Consider the following 20033-nt stretch of genomic DNA (forward strand, 5'->3'; position numbering starts at 1 on the left):
TTTTCAATACTTAATCTCGTTGGGGCAGGGGAGTGCTGCGGCCAGTAAAATTGTCATTAAAACAAATTTTAGTCAGTGTTTGTTTATGGCCAGCTACTTGTCTAGGTCTATTTTTATCAACTTAATTTTGATTTGTACAAATATTGAACATTTTTAATTTTGTCCCTTTTCTTTCACAATATAGTGTATCATAGATGGGTAGTTTCCATTACCTTCAAACATTTATTAAAGAAAGCATGAAAGTAGTTTCACATCTACTCGTCTAATTACATTACATTTGTATGTATTCAATATCTCCTAAACAATTGGTTAAGGAACCGATATCCATATAGAGACTTACATACATATGTAGAATGCAATCAGGAATAAATCCTCCATGTAAATATTTCACCTGCAAATGTCCTTTGGAGGACTTTGTCTTTTAGCGGCTACTAAAAATAATTGCAATATAATTAGCTTTGGTTCATTTCATTTGAATTTTTTTAAATTTATATGCATTTTTGCAAAGGTTGGATGATTTTAAACTGAAAACAAAAACTGTTTTTAATTTTTTTTTCTGTATGCCACTATGGCCCGAGGTTGTACCTCGGATTTTCTTTGTGGACATGATTGGGAAATGCTTCCCAAACCTATTCCGATAACTCATAAAATTGAAGAGCGGGCCCTATTGTTTAGGAGATATTAGCCATAAAAGCTTTACTCCATTTTTGATGCATTTTCAGCCTTTAGGTCAATTCCACATGGAATTTTTTCACTACAGGTGTCCAATTTTTGCAGGGATGTTGTTTTTTATACCAAATCTGTCAGAAATTCCTGTTGGAGCGACGAAATTTGAAACTTTTGCAAATTCCATACATTCTGTGGGCGGTCTAATGGATACATTACAATCAGGGTAATTAAAAGTCGATATCATTTATCATACTTAAATGGAATTAGATTCTAATTTTCTTTTTTAATTAGGCTTCTGGATTAAAAAAGAACTTACACAAATATATAATAAAAATGGCGGACGAGGCGATACATGTGTACACAGATGGTTCCAAAGTAGTGGAAGGAGTAGGGTCTGCGCCATACTGTGCTGATCTGGAAATAAGCAGATCCTACAGGCTGCTGGACTACTGTAGCGTTTTCCAAGCGGAAAGTAGTAGCCGTAACCAAAGCAGTAGAAACCCTGGGAGAGAATAGCTTAAGCTGCAATCGTGTTAACTTTTATATTGATAGTCAAGCAGCAATTAAGGCAATAATCTCGCATAGCACAGCATCTAAATGCGTGTTAGAGTGTAAGCAGTCCCTGGAGAGAATCGGGAGAGGGAGAAGCTTACATCTATATTGGGTCCCAGAGCATATGGGAATAGATGGGAATGAAAAAACGGATAAAATAAAAAAGATTTATGCAAGGCGCGATAACCTCCGAAGAGATTTTAGGCCGAGCTACTCTTCCAATTTGCGTCGTGTTCCTTTTTAATTTTTCCTACAAATTGGCCGGACGGGACCTACTTGTTTTATGCCGACTCCGAACGGCAGATGAGTTTTCACTGAGAGCTTTTCATGGCAGAAATACACTCGGAGTGCTAGCCAAACACTACCGAGGGGCGACCCCGTACGCTACCATCACACCACGGTGGCCGCAAAAGCGGATGAACTAGCTAAAAGGGCGCATTCCTTGAAGCTTGCGTAGGGCTGTAAAGTGTCAAAGATTATGTGTAGGTCTTACAACCTTAGACTAACAAAGTTGCTTCTATCATTAAAAAGAGAGGACTGTAGACTCATGACGGATATTCTGACTGGAAACTGCCTTCTGGCGTCACATGCCTTTAAATTAGGCTTGGTCAGTGATAGCAGATGTAGGAAGTGCGGGCTGGAGGAGGAAACGATCAAGCACGTTCTGTGCTCGTGCCCTGCGCTCCCTGGGCTGGAGGAGGAAACGATCGATCACGTTATGTACTCGTGCCTGCGCTTGCCAGCTATTAGGTGTGATACAGCTGTCAGATCTAGAAGCAGCAAGTGGCTTAAGTCCTATGGCCGCTACCAGGATTTTTTAGACATAAACATAAACGTAACTTTGTATTCCCCAAAAGATTATAGACATAATTTTGCAGGCAACTTCATTTTTTGAAGAAATTTGCACGAAAAATTTAGCAATAACTCACCTTTATTATTTCATCATGGTAGCAGCCTAAGTGTGACAAGAAAAAATTAAAATATAGGTACATTCGATTATTGAATACAAAAGCAAAAACGTTTAAACAGCAATATATCGGCACTCTGATGTTTGGGAATGTACCTAGCCTTTGTAGCAATATAGGAGTATTACATATAAGGGCATATGTCCTAGAAAGCTTCTAGTATTTGCCAAGAGACGTAGTTATTTGTTAACTTAAGTGCTGATTTTTTGGAAGTGGGGATTCAGTTTGGTCGTTAAACAAACTTCTGGTAACACTACGGACTCATTCAGTTTATTTGAGGTTCTCACAGGCCGGCCAATCCAACCTAACTTAATACCTGACGATGATTACGTGGGGATTCCGAAACGGTACCATTGCAGTGTGGTAGTAAATGTTTCATTCTGTTCTTCCCTAAAAAACAAATAATAATAGAATAATAAGTATAATTAACAGGTGTTAAGCTCATGAATTCTTTTTAATTTGAGTAATTGAACACATTAGTAAACATACATACTAAAGAAAAAATCTTAAATGTTTGAAATAAGCGTTAATTTTGTGTATGTGGCAGGTAAGGTAGGTGATAAAGAATATGTCTAGGCTTCTATTGCTAACTTAATTGAATGCATAAAGTCTAAAACCAATTTCACACGTAGGGTGAATGAAATGATAAGTCAAGTTTTCTACAAATTCGAATGTTCTCGAAGTTAAAACATTTTGGTTTTCCTGAACAAGTTAAACATTTCTCTGTTTTTAATGTTTGCTACAAATTTGCGGGACGGGACCTACATGTTTTATCCCGAATCCGAACAGCAACTACAAGGCAGATGAGTTTTCGCTGGGAAGCTTTTTATGGCGGAAATACACTAGCAGTATTTTCCGAATTACTTCCGAGGGGCGACCCCGTTTAGATAAATACTTTTCTAAAGTTTTCCAATGTACATCATTTTTATGTGGCTTTTTGCGGCACTTGAACCGAGAACCTGCAGTGGGCAGTAGGTGGGCACCGACGTGTTGATAGTCCTCTCTAAATTTTTTGTTAATAATGGGGAGATTTTTGTTTTAAATAACGTTAAATATCACATGTTCATTTTTTAATGACAAATATACATTAGACTGGGTTGGTCCCCATACAAAAAAGAAAAGTTGCTAATGTCCGCCCCTAAATTTAAAGATTATGTTGAGAGGGTTTCGGGAAAAAAATGTTTTTTTTTTTGATCCATCGAAATACAGCCGAAAAGGTTTTTTCATTGTAACTTGGTTATTTGACGTCCGAAGTTTGACAACTTTCCTGTCCAATGAGTCATATGTGACTCACAATAGCGTATTGAAATAAGTTAATGCGTCACATGTGACTCATTTCTATATACAACTTAAAGACGCTTTCATGGATGAACGTGGTGTTATATATTTGTGAATTCTATGTGAGCATATATCAAAAGACCTAAACTTTAGGAAAATGAAAGAAAATTTCGAAATTTTTTTTCTGATACCTTTTTCTCATTTTCTTCAATTTTTGTATATACTTCTAACTTCAATTAAACAAAGAAGCACACTAATACACGCTTTTGACATTTATATATCAATTTAACGTTATTGTGATTCGAAAACTTAAATTATTTCTTATGGTCCTATATGTTCACATGTGACTCATTGAACGTGGTAAACAAAATTGTTTTTGCTACGTTCAGGAGTCACATTTGATTCACAAAATAAAATAGCCAAAATAAGGTAAATATATGTCAAATCATTTATAAAAATAATATTTTATAATATATATTCTTATTATTCAATTAAGCAACACAATCAACCAAGAAATCCACTCCCAATATAACTTCATCAACAATCTGGTATATCTGTTTTCTATGCTCGCTTCCATAACGTCTCTCTAAAGCGCTCATCAATGTTTCGTAGTTGTACCGCTCTCCTTCGGGAATCGTCTATAGGATTTCGGCTGCTGGCCCCTTCAATGCCACGAACAGTGCAGCAACTTTATCTTCCGCATTCCAGTTGTTCACTGCTGCGGTCTTCTCAAACTGTAGCTTGAAGACCTGGAAAGGAACAGAACCGTCACAAGGATGGTGTCTTTACCTTCGGATTGCTTGCTGAAACAGCTGGGCGATTTAGTTGTAACCGCTCCATACCACCTTTCAAATCATCGACTTCTGCCCGAAATTGAGCGATTTTTGCATCCTGCGCTTCCAGTTTTGATGATACCCTTGCTTCCTGTTTTGACAGTTGCAAAGATATGCGAGATTCTTGTGCCTTCAACTGCTCAGCCATATATGTCTTCTGTTCTTCTAACTGTGTTTCTATCTTAGATGTTATACGTGTCTCCTGTGATTCCAGCTTGGATGTTAAACGTGTCTCTTGCGATTCCAGTTGAGAAGCCACTGTCGATGTTTGAGCAGATATTGCAGCCAAAATCATGTTCAAGTCTGTGCTCGTAACTGTCTGCGTAACTGTCTCTTCCATTTTTGTTGTTTCCTCGCCATCAAGATAAAAGTCATACTCTTCCACGTCAATTACTTCTAATTCCATTGCCTGTCGTAGTCGTTCCTGAAGTTCTAGTTTAATGCCGGTTGTATTCAATCTACGGCTCTCAAACTTCTTCTTCAGTTGCTGTATCTTCAATTCACTTAACTTTGGCATGTCTACGTTGTATTCGAAGTCTTCGAAATTTATTCAACAATTCCTCTTCTGACACCAATTGTAACGAATTTACTTGCAAATCCTCTTATTTGCAATCCTCTGCTAAGTTCGAATCACTAAACTGTTGAATAAATAACTCCAATTTGTAATAATGCAAAATGGCCTTTATTAAAGTACTTAACAATAACACTCAAACTGTGCAACGAATAGCTTGCTTAATAACCAAACTGATTGATAGCTCAAATGAAACTCTACTATACAAATTATACTGCTCTTGCTCGCTAGATAGCGTCTTAGTCGAAACTGCTTGACAACTCAAACTGAATTCCAGCGCCTCTACAATTGCCGCCTTTTATACTCTTTGATTTCAACCTTCGCATCTTCTAGGCGCTTCCAGAATCTACTAGTCCAGCAGCTCTCAAACTTCTCAGCTGTAACTACAATTGCACAATTTTATAGTTTTTCTCATTGCATACTTATAGGAGTATCTCAGATATATGCATGTGTTTGTGCATTAACTCTCCGCTGCTCGTATACGTACATGGTACATATTTGTAGACGCAATTATTGTTTCGTTTATGTAGATACATAATGATTGATCTATGGATGTGAATTCACGTCACTGCTTAGCATCGGCTTAGAGACAGCAGCACCCCTTAGTGTTGCTAATATTCGTAACAATATGTAATACCACAAACAGTATTCCTGTCATGATTCCAAGGGCTTTGGATTTCAGAACTTTTTCATTTTCTTCTACTTAATATGGTAGATGTCACACCCATTTTACAAAGTTTTTTCTAAAATTATATTTTTCAATTATTATTACCCATGTTTCATCCCTTTTTTCGTATTTGGTATAGAGTTATGGCATTTTTTTCATTTTTCGAAATTTTCGATATCGAAAAAGTGGGCGTGATCATAGTCGGATTTCGCCCATTTTTAATCCCAAGATCAAGTGAGTTCAGATAAGTACGTGAACTAAGTTTAGTAAAGATATATCGATTTTTGGCCAAGTTATCGTGTTAACAGCCGAGCGGAAGGGCAGACGGTCGACTGTGTATAAACACTGAGCGTGGCTTCAACCGATTTCGCCCATTTTCACAGAAAACAGTTACTGTCATAGAAGCTATGCCCTTACCAAATTTCACAAGGATTGGTAAATTTTTGTTCGATTTATGGCATTAAAAGTATTCTAGACAAATTAAATGAAAAATGGCGGAGCCACGACCATTTTGAAATTTTCTTTTATTTGTGTATTTTGTTGCACCATTACTGGAGTTGAATGTTGACATCTTTTACTTATATACTGTAAAGATATTAAATTTTTTGTTAAAATTCGACTTTTAAAATTATTTTTTTTTAAAAAGTGGGCGGGTTCGTTATCCGATTTTGCTAATTTTTATTTAGCACACATATAGTAATAGGAGTAACGTTCCTGCTGTTGTTAGCTGACCTAATCGACTATGAAAACGAATTCATAGCTTAAAGGACATTAGAAAAGTGAAGCTTCTCAAGGCCAAAATAATGACATATCAATTTTAAAAGTCGGACGTACCTTTTCGGCTGTATTTTGTTTTTCGAAACCCTCTCAACATAATCTTAAAATTTAGGGCGGATATTGGCAACTTTTTTTCGACCCAGTCTAATATACATTCAAATGTAATACGTATGTGCGTAAATGATATAGTTTAATTCATTTTGTATTGATTAACAACAATTACAACTGTATGTACCTACGGCTGTGAACAACAAAATAGCAGCAAAAATGATTTGCTACTTTGTATGCGTTTATTTATTCTTATTTAAATTTTAGCGAAAACGTTTTCGAAAAATGTGAAAAATTCAAGAAGTTTTTAAAAGTCTTCATAAAAATGTAAATACTTCTTATTTAGAATTTTGTGTAAGGTGGTTTTGAGTATTCAGTTTTGAAGCCCATAGTCCCGAAATGATCCCGGAGAAATCCCGAAAACTATCCAGGAATTATGCTGGAAGGTCCCCAAAATCATCCCGAAATAGTCCCGGAAAAGTACCGAAATTACCCTAACGGGATCCCGAAAACCATCCAGAAATTATACCGGAAGTTCCCAAATGATACCGAAATAAACCCGACGCGATGCCGAAAACCATCCATAAATGATCCCGGAATACTCCCGAAAAAGTCCCGAAATAATTCTCACGGAATCCCGGACGGATCCGGAAAACTATCCAGAAATGATGCCGGAAGGATCCCCAAATGATCCCGAAATGACCCTGACGGGATCCCGAAAGTCATCCAGGAATGCCCTGCAAAAATCGCGAGTACTCCATGCATGCATGTCCACATGATCCAACGATTTTTGCAGGGTGATACCGGAAGGATCCCCAAATGATCCCGCAATAGTCCCGAAATAACTCCGACATATTCACGTACTTAGCAATGAATTCAAGTAGCCAGTTTTGATATTTTTATATACAAGTGGGTGTGACTTTAATTCGATTTTAAAACTTTTTTCGTCGGTATGGACAAATACAAATATGAAGTTCGCTTACCAATTTGCAAAAATATTGCTCAAAGTTTGTACGAGTTGTCGCACTTGAAAGTCAAAAAAATCTTATTTGGAAAGTAGTTAGTGCCACGCCCATTGTCCAAAAAAATTATGTGGATCAACTACATTCAATGTCAGTAATTTACGTGCCAAATTTAAATAACGTGGCTTCTTTAGATACTCAAATATTGCATGTTCTGTGCGGAAATTTCTATATACAGAAAGAGACGTGGCTACAGACCATTTCTTTTTTTGGAAAGCTTTCCTATCGTAGCAGAATGCGGTTTACCAATTTTCACTCTAATAATACAACTAATTGGAACGAAATTTATTGCAAAACTCCACTGCAAGTTCACAATTTATACTACGATATTTAAGTCAATAAGGGTTTAAATTTTAGGAATCCAGGAGAATCGAATGGTACCAAATTTTTTTAATTTGGATAAGCCGTTACTTTGTTATCAAGCGGGACTTTTATTTCGGCCTTAAAAAATAAAAGTCTTGATTTAACTTTTATTTCGAAGCTTTTATTTTTAAAAGTCCGAGTTTAACTAGTTCTATCGGACTCAAAAAATAAAAATACAAATTTTACTTTTATATGTGGACTTTTATGGAAAAAGTTCGAAAAATAAAAAGGATGTCTGATTCGACATGATATTGCTATAGGGATACCTGGGAACTCAAACATTTTCACGTAGGACAATTTTTTGACCAGGACTTTTTCGACTCCGAAAAAAAAAATAATTATTATTTTCCGTCCCTGGTTGTGCGTAATAGCGGAGACACGAACCTCTTTACTACGGTGCTATCCACATCAAATACCTAAGTGGAAAGCTTCGTATTCGCAACGAAAAAGAAACTTTACAAAAACAAATCTACATACACACAAATTAATATAGAGACAATTGTGTTGTTAGTGTAGAAAAGAGATAAACTGAATTAAGCAAGGAAACAAATACAAGCAGCATAGATAGTGGTTAAGGCAACTGCAGTTTCCCCGTGTGATTCGCGGTTCGAATCTCTATAAAACTTTTGATAACATTACGAAATTGCCTGATGATGATTAACTTTTGGTTTTCGAAATGGTACCATCGCAATATGCCAGTAAATATTTCTTTCTTTCTTTTCAGTTTCTTTTAAAAAAACATTATAATTGAATATTCCATTATTATAAGCCGGTGTTAAGCTCATGTATTCTTAATAATAAGTATAAATTGAACACGCCATTAAACAAACAAACATAAGTGGATTTTAGATACTAAAATGGCACCGTTTTTTTTTTTTAGTTTTTTTTTTTATACCTTTCATGAAAATGAAATGGTATATTAATTTCGTCACGAATCCCAAAATTGTAAGTCCTTAAAGGAAAATAGATAGACCCACCATTAAGTATACCGAAATAATCAGGATGAAGAGCTGAGTTGATTTAGCCATGTCCGTCTGTCTGTTTGTATGCATATGCAAGCTAGTCCCTCAATTTTGTAGATATCTTGATAAAATTTGGTGAGCGGGTGTATTTGGGTGTCCGATTAGACATTTGTGGGAACCGGCCGGATCGGACCACTATAGCATATATCCTCCATACAACCGATTTTTCAGAAAAAGAGGATTTTGGTCATATCTTCCTCAATTTATAAGATTGAAGCTTCAAACTTCACCATATACTTTCGTATATAGATCATTTTGTTGTATATATAGTATATATATATAGTATATATAGTATATATATATAGTATATATATAGAGTATATATATAGTATATATAGTATATATATATATTTTCGCAATTTCAGCCCCATTTTAAAAGCTAGAAGCTTCAAATTTTACCAAATGCTTACGTATAGCATATATTGTTGTCTGAAAAAATCATAGAGATCGGTGGTATATATAGTATTGTTACGAATATTAGCAAAACTAAGGAGTGCTGCCAGCTCTAATCCGATGCTAAGCAGTGACGTGAATGCACATCAATAATTCAATCATCATGTATCTACACAAACGAAACAATAACTGCGTCTACATATATGTACCATGTACGTATACGAGCAGCGGAGAGTCAATGCACAAATACATGCATATATCTGAGATACTCCTATAAGTATGCAATGAGAAAAACTATAAAATTGTGCAATTGTAGTTACAGCTGAGAAGTTTGAGAGCTACTGGACTAGTAGATTCTGGAAGCGCCTAGAAGATGCGAAGGTTGAAATCAAAGAGTATAAAAGGCGACAATTGCAGAGGCGCTGGAATTCAGTTTGATTTGAGTTGTCAAGCAGTTACGACTAAGACAATATCTAGCGAGCAATAGCAGTATTATTTTGAATAGTAGAGTTTCATTTAAGCTATCAGTTTGGTTATTAAGCTATTCGTTGCACAGTTTGAGTGTTATTGTGAAGTGCTTCAATAAAGGCCATTTTTCCATTATTCAATATTGGAGTTATTTATTCAACAGTTTAGGGATACGAACGTAAGAAGCAAGTTGAAAATAAGCGGAGTTACAGTAAATTCGTTACAATTGGTGTCAGAAGAGGAATTGTTGAATAAATTCCGAAGATTGGGAATACAACTTGGACATGGCAAAGTTCAGTGAATTGAAGATCCAGCAACTGAAAAAGGAGTTGGAGAACCGTGAATTAAATACAACCGGCAATAAGATCGAACTTCAAGCACGGCTACGAGAGGTAATGGAGTCGCAAGGAATTGATGTGGACGAGTTTGTCTTTTATCCTGATGGGGACGAAACAACAACAAAAATTGAAGAGAAAAACGAAACATCGCAGACAGCTACGAGCACAGACTTGAACATGATATTGGCTGCAATAACTGCTCAAACATCGACAGTGGCATCTCAGCTGGAATCGCAGGAGACACGTTTAATATCCAAGATGGAAGAACAGAAAACGTATATGTCATCACAGTTGGAATCCCAAGAGACACGAATAACATCGAAGATTGAAGCACAAGAAACGCGTATGCCAGAAATGTCGACACAGATTACATCGAAGATGGAAGCACAAGAAACGCGTATATCCGAAATGTCGTCGCAAATGTCATCTCAGCTGGAATCGCAGGAGAACCGTATAACAGCGAAGATTGAAGCACAAGAGGCACGGATATCCGAAATGTCGGCTCAAATTTCAGGTCAGATATCATCGCAGATCTCTGCTCAACTGGAAGAGCAAGAAGGACGTATTTCCTCGAAGTTGGAGGCGCAAGACACAAAAATTTTACAGTTTGAAGAAAAAATCGAGGCCGAGGTCGATACTTTGAGAGGACGTATCGAGCAGTTGCAACTAAATCGCCCAGCAGTTTCAACTAGTAATCCAAAGGTAAAAACACCATCCTTTGACGGTTCTGTTCCTTTCCAGGTCCTTAAGCTACAATTGGAGGAGACCGCAGCAGTGAACAACTGGAATGCGGAAGATAAAGTTGCTGCACTGTTCGTGGCATTGAAGGGGGATATCGAAAATTTCGAAAAATGAAAAAAATGCCATAACTCTATACCAAATACGAAAAAAGGGATGAAACGTGGGTAATAATAATTGAAAAATATAATTTTAGAAAAAACTTTGTAAAATGGGTGTGACATCTACCATATTAAGTAGAAGAAAATGAAAAAGTTCTGAAATCCAAAGCCCTTGGAATCATGACAGGAATACTGTTTGTGGTATTACATATTGTTACGAATATTAGCAACACTAAGGGGTGCTGATGTCTCTAAGCCGATGCTAAGCAGTGACGTGAATTCACATCCATAGATCAATCATTATGTATCTACATGAACGAAACAATAACTGCGTCTATATTTATGTACCATGTACGTATACGAGCAGCGGAGAGTCAATGCACAAATACATGCATATATCTGAGATACTCCTATAAGTATGCAATGAGAAAAACTATAAAATTGTGCAATTGTAGTTACAGCTGAAAAGTTTGAGAGCTACTGGACTAGTAGATTCTGGAAGCGCCTAGAAGATGCGAAGGTTGAAATCAAAGAGTATAAAAGGCGACAATTGTAGAGGCGCTGGAATTCAGTTTGATTTGAGTTGTCAAGCAGTTACGACTAAGACGATATCTAGCGAGCAATAGCAGTATTATTTTGAATAGTAGAGTTTCATTTAAGCTATCAGTTTGGTTATTAAGCTCTTCGTTGCACAGTTTGAGTGTTATTGTGAAGTACTTCAATAAAGGCCATTTTTCCATTATTCAATATTGGAGTTATTTATTCAAAAGTTTAGCGATACGAACCTAGCAAAAGGGCAAATAAGAAGATTTGCAAGTAAATTCGTTACAGTATATAACTCATACAACCGATTGTTCAGATAAGAAACTTTGCGCAATTTCTGCCCCATTTTGACAGGTAGAAGCTTAAAATTTCACCAACCGCTAACGTATATAGTATATATTGTTGTGTGAAAAAATCATAGAGATCGGTGATATATATAATATATATATGATGATATATATAGTATATATATATTTTTTTTGTTCCAATTTCAGCCCCATTTTAACAGCTAGAAGCTTCAAATTTCACCAAATGCTTACGTATATAGTATATATTGTTGTCTGAAAAAATCATAGAGATCGGTGGTATACATAGTATATACATATCTAATACAACCGATTGTTCAGATAAGAAACTTTGCGCAATTTCGGCCCCATTTTAACAGCTAGAATCTTAAAATTTCACCAATTGTTTACGTATATAGCATATATTGTTGTCTGAAAAATCATAGAGATCGGTGGTATATATATTATATACCCCATATACACTGTCATTTTTGCCCCTTTTTTACGGCTAGAAGCTTCAAATTTCAACAAATTTCATCAAATAATTACGTTTACGTCATATGTTGTTGAAATACGTGATTCGTAGTCATAGTTTTTACATGCAGACCACAAAAAACCTGAAACTTTGCATCCTCACACAAAGTTCCTACTAGAGTTGGGTCGTTTCGTTCTGAACTTGTTCAATTGACCGGGTCTCTCAACTGAACAAGTGAACTAGATCTTCGATTTCGGTTCTATTTGTTCTTTTAGTTCATTTGTTCTTTTATCTAATGTTCGTTTTATCTAATGTTATTCTTTCTATCTTCTCGTTCGCGAACATTGTAAATTCATACATACATACGAAGAAATTCACAGTGAGCACGAATGTCGATGATGCCACTTACACTAAAGATATGTCTGGCCATCTTTCTGTGTGGCACTGCTACAACAATATATATATGGACTATTTTTGAAAAACATGTTTTGTAAGAAACTAATTATTACATTTATTGAACTTGAAAAGTTCATATTTACAATTTGTGTCTGTACTCTTTCAATTTCCTGGATCTTCCGAAATTTGTAACTTTTTTTGAAGTTAATTATACATATATATATTATAAACTTATTTATTCATAACACATTTAAATATACCTAAACAAAGCATTGCTGCATACACACCCCCATCTATACTTGTTGGCTTTTTTCGCGGGTGCGAGCAGCAGTGAACAAATTTGCTTGAAAAAAAAAGAACAGATGAACAAAAAGAACAACTTGTTCGTTCATCAGAAAAAGAACGAAGGATTCGAATCTCTCAAATGAACGAAAAAGCACAACTCTAGTACCTACCTATTTTAACTTTGTTTGCATAACGGTAATCCGTAACGGCATAAACTAATCGAGATAGATATAGACTTCTATATATCAAAATGATCGGGGTGAAAAAAGAAATTCATTTAGCCATGTCCGTCCGTCCGTCCGCCCGTCCGTCTGTAAACACGAGAACTTGAGTAAATTTTGAGGTATCTTGATGAAATTAGGTATGTAGATTCCTGGGCGCTCATCTCAGATCGCTATTTAAAATGAACGAAATCGGACTACAACCACGCCCACTTTTTCGATATCGAAAATTTCGAAAAACCGAAAAAGTGCGATAATTCATTACCAAAGACGGATAAAGCGATGAAACTTGGTAGGTGCGTTGACCTTATGGCGCAAAATAAAAAATTAGAAAAATTTTGGACAATGGGCGTGGCACCGCCCACTTTTAAAAGAAGGTAATTTAAAAGTTTTGCAAGCTGTAATTTGGCAGTCGTTGAAGATATCATGATCAAATTTGGTAGGCACGTTACTCCTATTACTATATGCGTGCTAAATAAAAATTAGCGAAATCGGATGACGAACACGCCCACTTTTAAAAAAAAATTTTTTTAAGTCAAATTTTAACAAAAAATTTAATATCTTTACAGTATAAAAGTAAATTATGTCAACATTCGACTACAGTAATGATATGGTGCAACAAAATACAAAGATAAAAGAAAATTTCAAAATGGGCGTAACTCCGCCCTTTTTCATTTAATTCGTCCAGAATACTTTTAATGCCATAAGTCGAACAAAAATTTACCAATTCTTGTGAAATTTGGTAGGGACATAGATTCTATGACGATAACTGTTTTCTGTGAAAATGAGCGAAATCGGTTGAAGCCACGCCCAGTTTTTATACACAGTCGACCGTCCGTCCTTCCGCTCGGCCGTTAACACGATAACTTGAGCACAAATCGATGTATCTTTACTAAACATAGTTCACGTACTTATCTGAGCTCACTTTATCTTGGTATTAAAAATGGGCGAAATCCGACTATGACCACGCCCACTTTTTCGATATCGAAAATTTCGAAAAATGAAAAAAATTCCATAATTCTATACCAAATACGAAAAAAGGATGAAACATGGTGATTGGATTGGTTTTTTGACGCAAAATATAACTTAAAAAAAAAAACTTTGTAAAATGGGTGTGACACCTACCATATTAAGTAGAAGAAAATGAAAAAGTTCTGCAGAGCGAATTGAAAAGCCCTTGGAATCTTGGCAGGAATACTGTTCGTGGTATGACATATATAAATAAATTAGCGGTACCGGACAGAAGATGTTCTGGGTCACCCTGGTCCAACATTTTGGTTGATATCTCGAAAACGCCTTCACATATACAACTAAAGGCTACTACCTTTTAAAACCCTCATTAATACTTTTAATTTGATACCCATATCGTACAAACACATTCTAGAGTCACCCCTGGTCCATCCTTATTGCGATATCTCGAAAAGGCGTCCAACTATATAACTAAGGCCCACTACGTTTTAAATAATCATTAACACCTTTCATTTGATACACATGTCATACAAACACATTCCAGGGTTACCTTAGGTTCATTTTGCTAAATGGTGATTTTCCCTTATTTTGTCTCCAAAGCTCTCAGCTGAGTATGTAATGTTCGGTTACACCCGAACTTAGCCTTCCTTACTTGTTTTTATTTTATATTTATCTTTAAAGTCGTTTAGGTATGTACATCTGTTCACTATATATTTCTTATCTTATACATCCGATTATTTGGAGATTAAGAACGGGATAAGTTTATTGTTCAGCCCCATTCATGAAAGGTCCCGTCTTTACTTGTTTAAACTACATTTGTATAGTTACATTTTATATAGTAACATTGACCATAAAATCCGAAACACCGGGCAAAAATTTATTAATTATTTAATAGCTCGGCCTTAGATCTCTTCGGAGGTTATCGCGCCTTACATTTTTTTTTAATAAATTTTAATAATTCAGTACTAGCATCTTTTCTATTTGTATTTTTATTTCAATTCTTCTTTTAAAATATCTCGGTGACGGGGTTTTATAATTCAAGTGCACTTAGCCGTAAATTCCCTTATAGGAAAAGGGGTTGTGGATGAAACATACCCAAATGAGGAAAAGTAAATTTCCGGGCAGGACAACGTCTGCTGACTAGTAAATGATAAAATTTGCAAATCATTTTTGCTGCTATTATTTACACTCGGATGTGTACCATTTGTTAGAACACGTGCGCCTCTAAACAATTATAAATATCGATCGTTACACTTTTCTATAGTGCTTTTAAAAAGAACAAGATTGTTATTTTCTTTCCTTTTTTAAAATTTGTTAAGTAGTTTTTTTAGTGTGCCCTTAGATACATTTTTATCATTTATATTTTTATATATCTAGCAATTTATGTATGTAGAAGATAATGTATGTATGTATCTATGTACATTATTTAAAACTTAGCTCCACAAACGCCAAGCACATTCAAATACAAAAATCTACCATTTGCTGCGCCGGAACATAGTCTGATTGACTTGACCGCATCCTGTCCACGCTGCTTGGCCGATGCTGCCTCTTATAGCAGTGAAGGTGAGTTTAGTCACATGCATATCTGTTTATGTGTGTTTTCCACATGTGTGTGTGTGCTTGTTTTTTTTTTAATATAGTTTTAAACCAAAAGTTTGTTAAACAATCAAATATTCAAATATAAATATCTTTTAATGGCAGGTGAAATATTGTCCACTTTATGAACTATATCAGTTTGTTGATGTGAACATTTAGATGTTATTTTTAGTCATATACAGTTGTGTACATCTAATTAGAACCACATTTCATTTAGAAGTTTCAATGTCCACAAATATGTATTGTTACGTTTGTATTCTGTGGTTAATTTCATGACGAAAGAGATTTTAAAAGTGGGGCTTATGCTTATTTTCGTCCTGCTTGACCGTAGCAGTAGCTCCTACGCAGTCAAACAGGACGAAAATAAAAATGGTTGTCATAACCGAAAGTACATAAATTTATTAAAAACCAATGCATTCTGTGTGATAGTAATTTTTGTAAAATAAAAAACGAGTACACCACACTTGCTTTATTGCATCAACAAGGGCGAAATTCGACGGTTTTTGGCGTACAAATCTTCAAATCAAAGCTTCTTTTTCCATGCGCGGAATTTTTTTTAAGTATATATCACGTTTTCTTTTCTCGAAATAATGTGCCTTTTTACTGTGAAGTTTTCGAGTTATTTTCTTGGTTGCATGTTACAAATTTTGTTTATACGAAGGAGACAATTTATTTCGAGAAAGAACGCCATTAGTTTGGAAACTGTTTTATTTGCTTGTGTTTGTTTATTATTAATTTATTATTATTCCTTTAAATGTTCTGCTTCTTTTTTAATTTTTGTATGTTTATTTTAAATTTACGTCTTAATTATGCACTTCTTTAAAAACAACACATTGTTGTTGGAATTTAATACTAACACAAATCTTTGATAAAATATGTATGTATTTAAGCAAAATTTTCTGTAGTTAAATTCTCTGCGTAAAACATAAATGCACCTAATCATACATACATATAGTAACTTCGGGTATTATGGTATAGGCGACTAATATGGTACACCTCTCTATCTTATGAGCTATTTGCACTGTGGCAACGCCGGCTACGAAAACAGCTGGTAAATTACGAAAAAGAAAATGAAAAAAAAAATTACAGCGCTGACAGCTGCCCAGTTCTCTTTCAGTTCTTGAAAACACGTGGTTGCACATGTACGACTTTTTAAGACATTGTAGTAGAAACGGTTTTTTATTCCGCAACAATATACGGATAAGTACAGATATCTTTTAAATCGGTAATATACAACCAATATTTTATTTTGAAAAGGTGAGTTTTAAACTAGATAAAGTTTTTATTATAAAAAAGTCTAAAATTTGTGTAAATGAAAGAGGAGTATAATATGGTACACTCGTGACGGGATAATATTGTATAGTGTACCATATTTCCCTCCCTATGTTCCGTAGATCAGTATGTTAATTTAGTGGTGGAATTTTACAGCAAGAATGCCAAAAAAGGGTGTACGAAGGCTATGGACTGCAGAAAATATGCGGATGGCCATTGCAGCGGTGAGAAATGCCGAAATGGGGATTTTGTTGGCATCAAAAAGGTTTGAAGTCCCACACACTACTCTGCAACGCATGGCCAGAAGCCAAAAGCCGGTTGAGGAGCTTCTTTCAGCAAAGCTTGGCAGAAAACCAGTTTTCACCCAAGAAATCGAACGCGAACTTGTAAGATACTCTTTAGAGATGGAGTCTCGATTTTGGGGGCTAACAAGATTCGACCTGCGATCGCTGGCATACCAAATTGCAATGAAAAACAACATTCCAAATAAATTTATTATCTTGAAAAAATGCGCAGGAAAGGACTGGCTGTATGGATTTTGTAAACGGCATAGTGAAACACTAAGCTTGCGAACTACAACCGGCACTTCTTTTGATCGAGCAAAAGGATTCACTCGCAAAAATGTGGCTTCGTTTTACAACTTGTTAGAAAATGAGTATGTTAAACATAACTTTTCAGCAACACGCATTTGGAATGTGGATGAAACGGGTCTGTCAGTTGTGCAATCTCGGCAGCCAAAAGTTATTGCACAAAAAGGAAAAAGGCAAATAGGCGCTATGACTTCCGCAGAACGCGGATCTCTTATAACTGTCATTACGTGCATGAGCGCAGGTGGCTCTTTTGTTCCGCCTTATTTTATTTTCCCAAGAAAGAACAATCATCCACTCCTTATGAAATATGCACCACCCGGAGCGAAATCGTCATGCCATCTCTCTGGTTGGGTGCAAATACCGATCTTCACAAATTGGTTCAAACATTTTTTGGAGTTTACAAAGCCAAGAAAAGAAGAACCTATTCTACTTATTTTAGATGGGCATTATTCCCACACGCGAAATATCGAATTACTTGATCTAGCCCGTGATAACGGAGTTGTTATATTATCCTTGCCGCCTCACTATACACAGAAATTGCAGCCATTGGACAAAAATTTCATGGGCCCACTTAAAGTATATTATAGTGACGAAGTAAGGCGTTTTACTCGAGATCAAGGACGCAAAGTGACACTATATGATTTGGTCGTACTGTTTACAAAAGCATATTTGCGAGTTCAAAGTGGTCAAATAGCTATCAGTGGATTTAGAAGCACTGGAATCTTTCCGTTGGATAAACATATTTTTTCTGAAGCTGATTTTATAGCAGACGAAAAGGAAAATGTGCAGGCAGAATCTGTCTCAGTCCTGGACATCGATAAGGAAAATTCTATGCCTGAAACTCAGAGTTTGTTGCCCACATTAAATGACAACGTGGCCACTACTAGCACCGGATTATCACCACGTATTTTTTCATCAACTGATTCTACGAAAACTGTGAATATAGGTAAGTATTTTATTTCCACAAACTTCCCCCAACAATTAATTTGTTTACCGGCGATATTTCATTGCAAGCAGCTGCAAAATACATACACCTTGGGAGATTTCTCCTCCGCCAAAATTACGACGAATCGTAAGCAATAGAGGAAGGAAGTCTAAGCCAACAGTTTTAACCACGTCTCCGTATAAAGCCGAGCTACAAAGTAGCTTGTCAAAAATAACCAAACGAAACTCCTCCAAAAAAACTAAACCAGTTGAGCCTAAGAAAGTGTTTCCTCATAAAAAGAAACGGCGGGAATCTAGTACCGACTCCGATCAAAATGTAGTTCTAGAAGAATCGGATGGAAAGGAAGAGTTCTATGATGTTCCTCCCTCAAAAGGCAGTTTGTGAAACTTCTGCAATAAATGATGGGAAGACGATACTGAAGTTCAAACATTTATTTATTTATTTATTTATTTATTTATTTACAGTCTTGTAGACCTAAATTAGGTACATGTATGTATGAGATCATTATCTAAATGGTAGTGCTTTGCAATAGTTATATAATAATTTCTTAAATTTATTGATATTTGGACATTGTTTTATTTCAAATGGTAGATCATTGTACTCTCTCAATCCCTCGTAGTATATATTGTTCTTGTCGAATTCTGATCGAACAGCTGGCAGACGGAAGTTATTCCTGTTTCTTGTGTGGTAGTCATGAACCTCGTTGTTGTATGTTACTCGGTCATTTAAATATTTCGGCAGGTTGCCTAGTTTCATGTTGTGTATGAATTTTAGAGTGTAGTATACAATGAGTTGCTTTACACTCAGCCAATTTAAACTTTCTAACATTTCATGTATTGGGGTATCATATCGTTTTCTAAGAATAAACCGCATTGCTTTATTTTGTTTCACCTGTAGTTTTGCGATGTTCGAGTCGGCTAACATGAATAATATCGTAGGACAGTATATGAAATGAGGTTCTATAATGGACCTATAAACCATAATTTTATAATATTTGCTGACGTGCTTGCATGTCCGGAACATAAATCCAATTTTTTTGATATCTTTGCCTCTGTATACTTAAGATGCTCATTGAAATTAAGTTTCTCATCAATTATAATTCCTAGGTATTTAATTTCTTTAACTTTTTGTATGGTACTATTTGCTATTTTCAAGGCTAAATTATTTTATTAAATACTACTTTAAATTCGATCGATTTATGAATGTATACAAGGACACCACCTGTGTGTCGGCTATGCGAATCACATCTAACGTGATTATATCCAATAATATTTATTTCTGTGTCACTTATATTCTCTGTGGTGTGGGTCTCAGCACATAACACAATACTGGGATTTTCTTCTTCAACCATTCTTTGGACTTCGGCTTTGTTTGCCATAATACTGTTAGTATTAAGGTATATACACTTCAACTCTGCTTTCACTTTATTTTGTACTTTTATATTGGTACCTTCATTATTTCTTAATTGCTAATAACCGAGCTTTTGTTTTTTTATTTGTAGTTTATTGATATAGCATGGGCACTCTTTATCAAATGTGTCGTGATTAAAGTCTATTTCTAACTTCAACTTTTCTTTGGCGTTTATACAATTTAGGCATTTATTTATGGGGGTTTCTTCACACGTTTTTGAGCTATGTTTTCCATGGCACCT

The 20033-nt window shown here is 35.5% G+C and overlaps 2 protein-coding genes across 2 annotated transcripts in view; both read left to right on the plus strand.

Annotated features, from left to right (window-relative positions):
• The window catches only part of Ttd14 (TRPL translocation defect 14), a 172354-nt gene that overhangs the window by 92278 nt on the left and 60043 nt on the right, over positions 1–20033 (plus strand). The window contains exon 5 of the mRNA XM_067773903.1: positions 15416–15541. Within this exon, the coding sequence (XP_067630004.1) occupies positions 15416–15541 (126 nt within the window). The remainder of the gene's footprint in view (positions 1–15415; positions 15542–20033) is intronic.
• LOC137243490 (uncharacterized) lies at positions 16702–18854 on the plus strand. The gene is made up of 3 exons (XM_067771278.1): positions 16702–16831; positions 17003–18382; positions 18847–18854. Exons 2-3 carry the CDS (start codon positions 17008–17010, stop codon positions 18852–18854), a joined length of 1383 nt encoding a protein of 460 aa, XP_067627379.1. The 5' UTR covers positions 16702–16831; positions 17003–17007.

This window comes from Eurosta solidaginis, chromosome 3, assembly GCF_040869045.1.
Source record: "Eurosta solidaginis isolate ZX-2024a chromosome 3, ASM4086904v1, whole genome shotgun sequence".
Lineage (NCBI taxonomy): Eukaryota > Metazoa > Arthropoda > Insecta > Diptera > Tephritidae > Eurosta > Eurosta solidaginis.

Excerpts from the sequence above, each read along its gene's own strand:
- LOC137243490 (XM_067771278.1), top strand. The coding sequence starts at position 17,008 with ATGCCAAAAAAGGGTGTACGAAGGCTATGGACTGCAGAAAATATGCGG.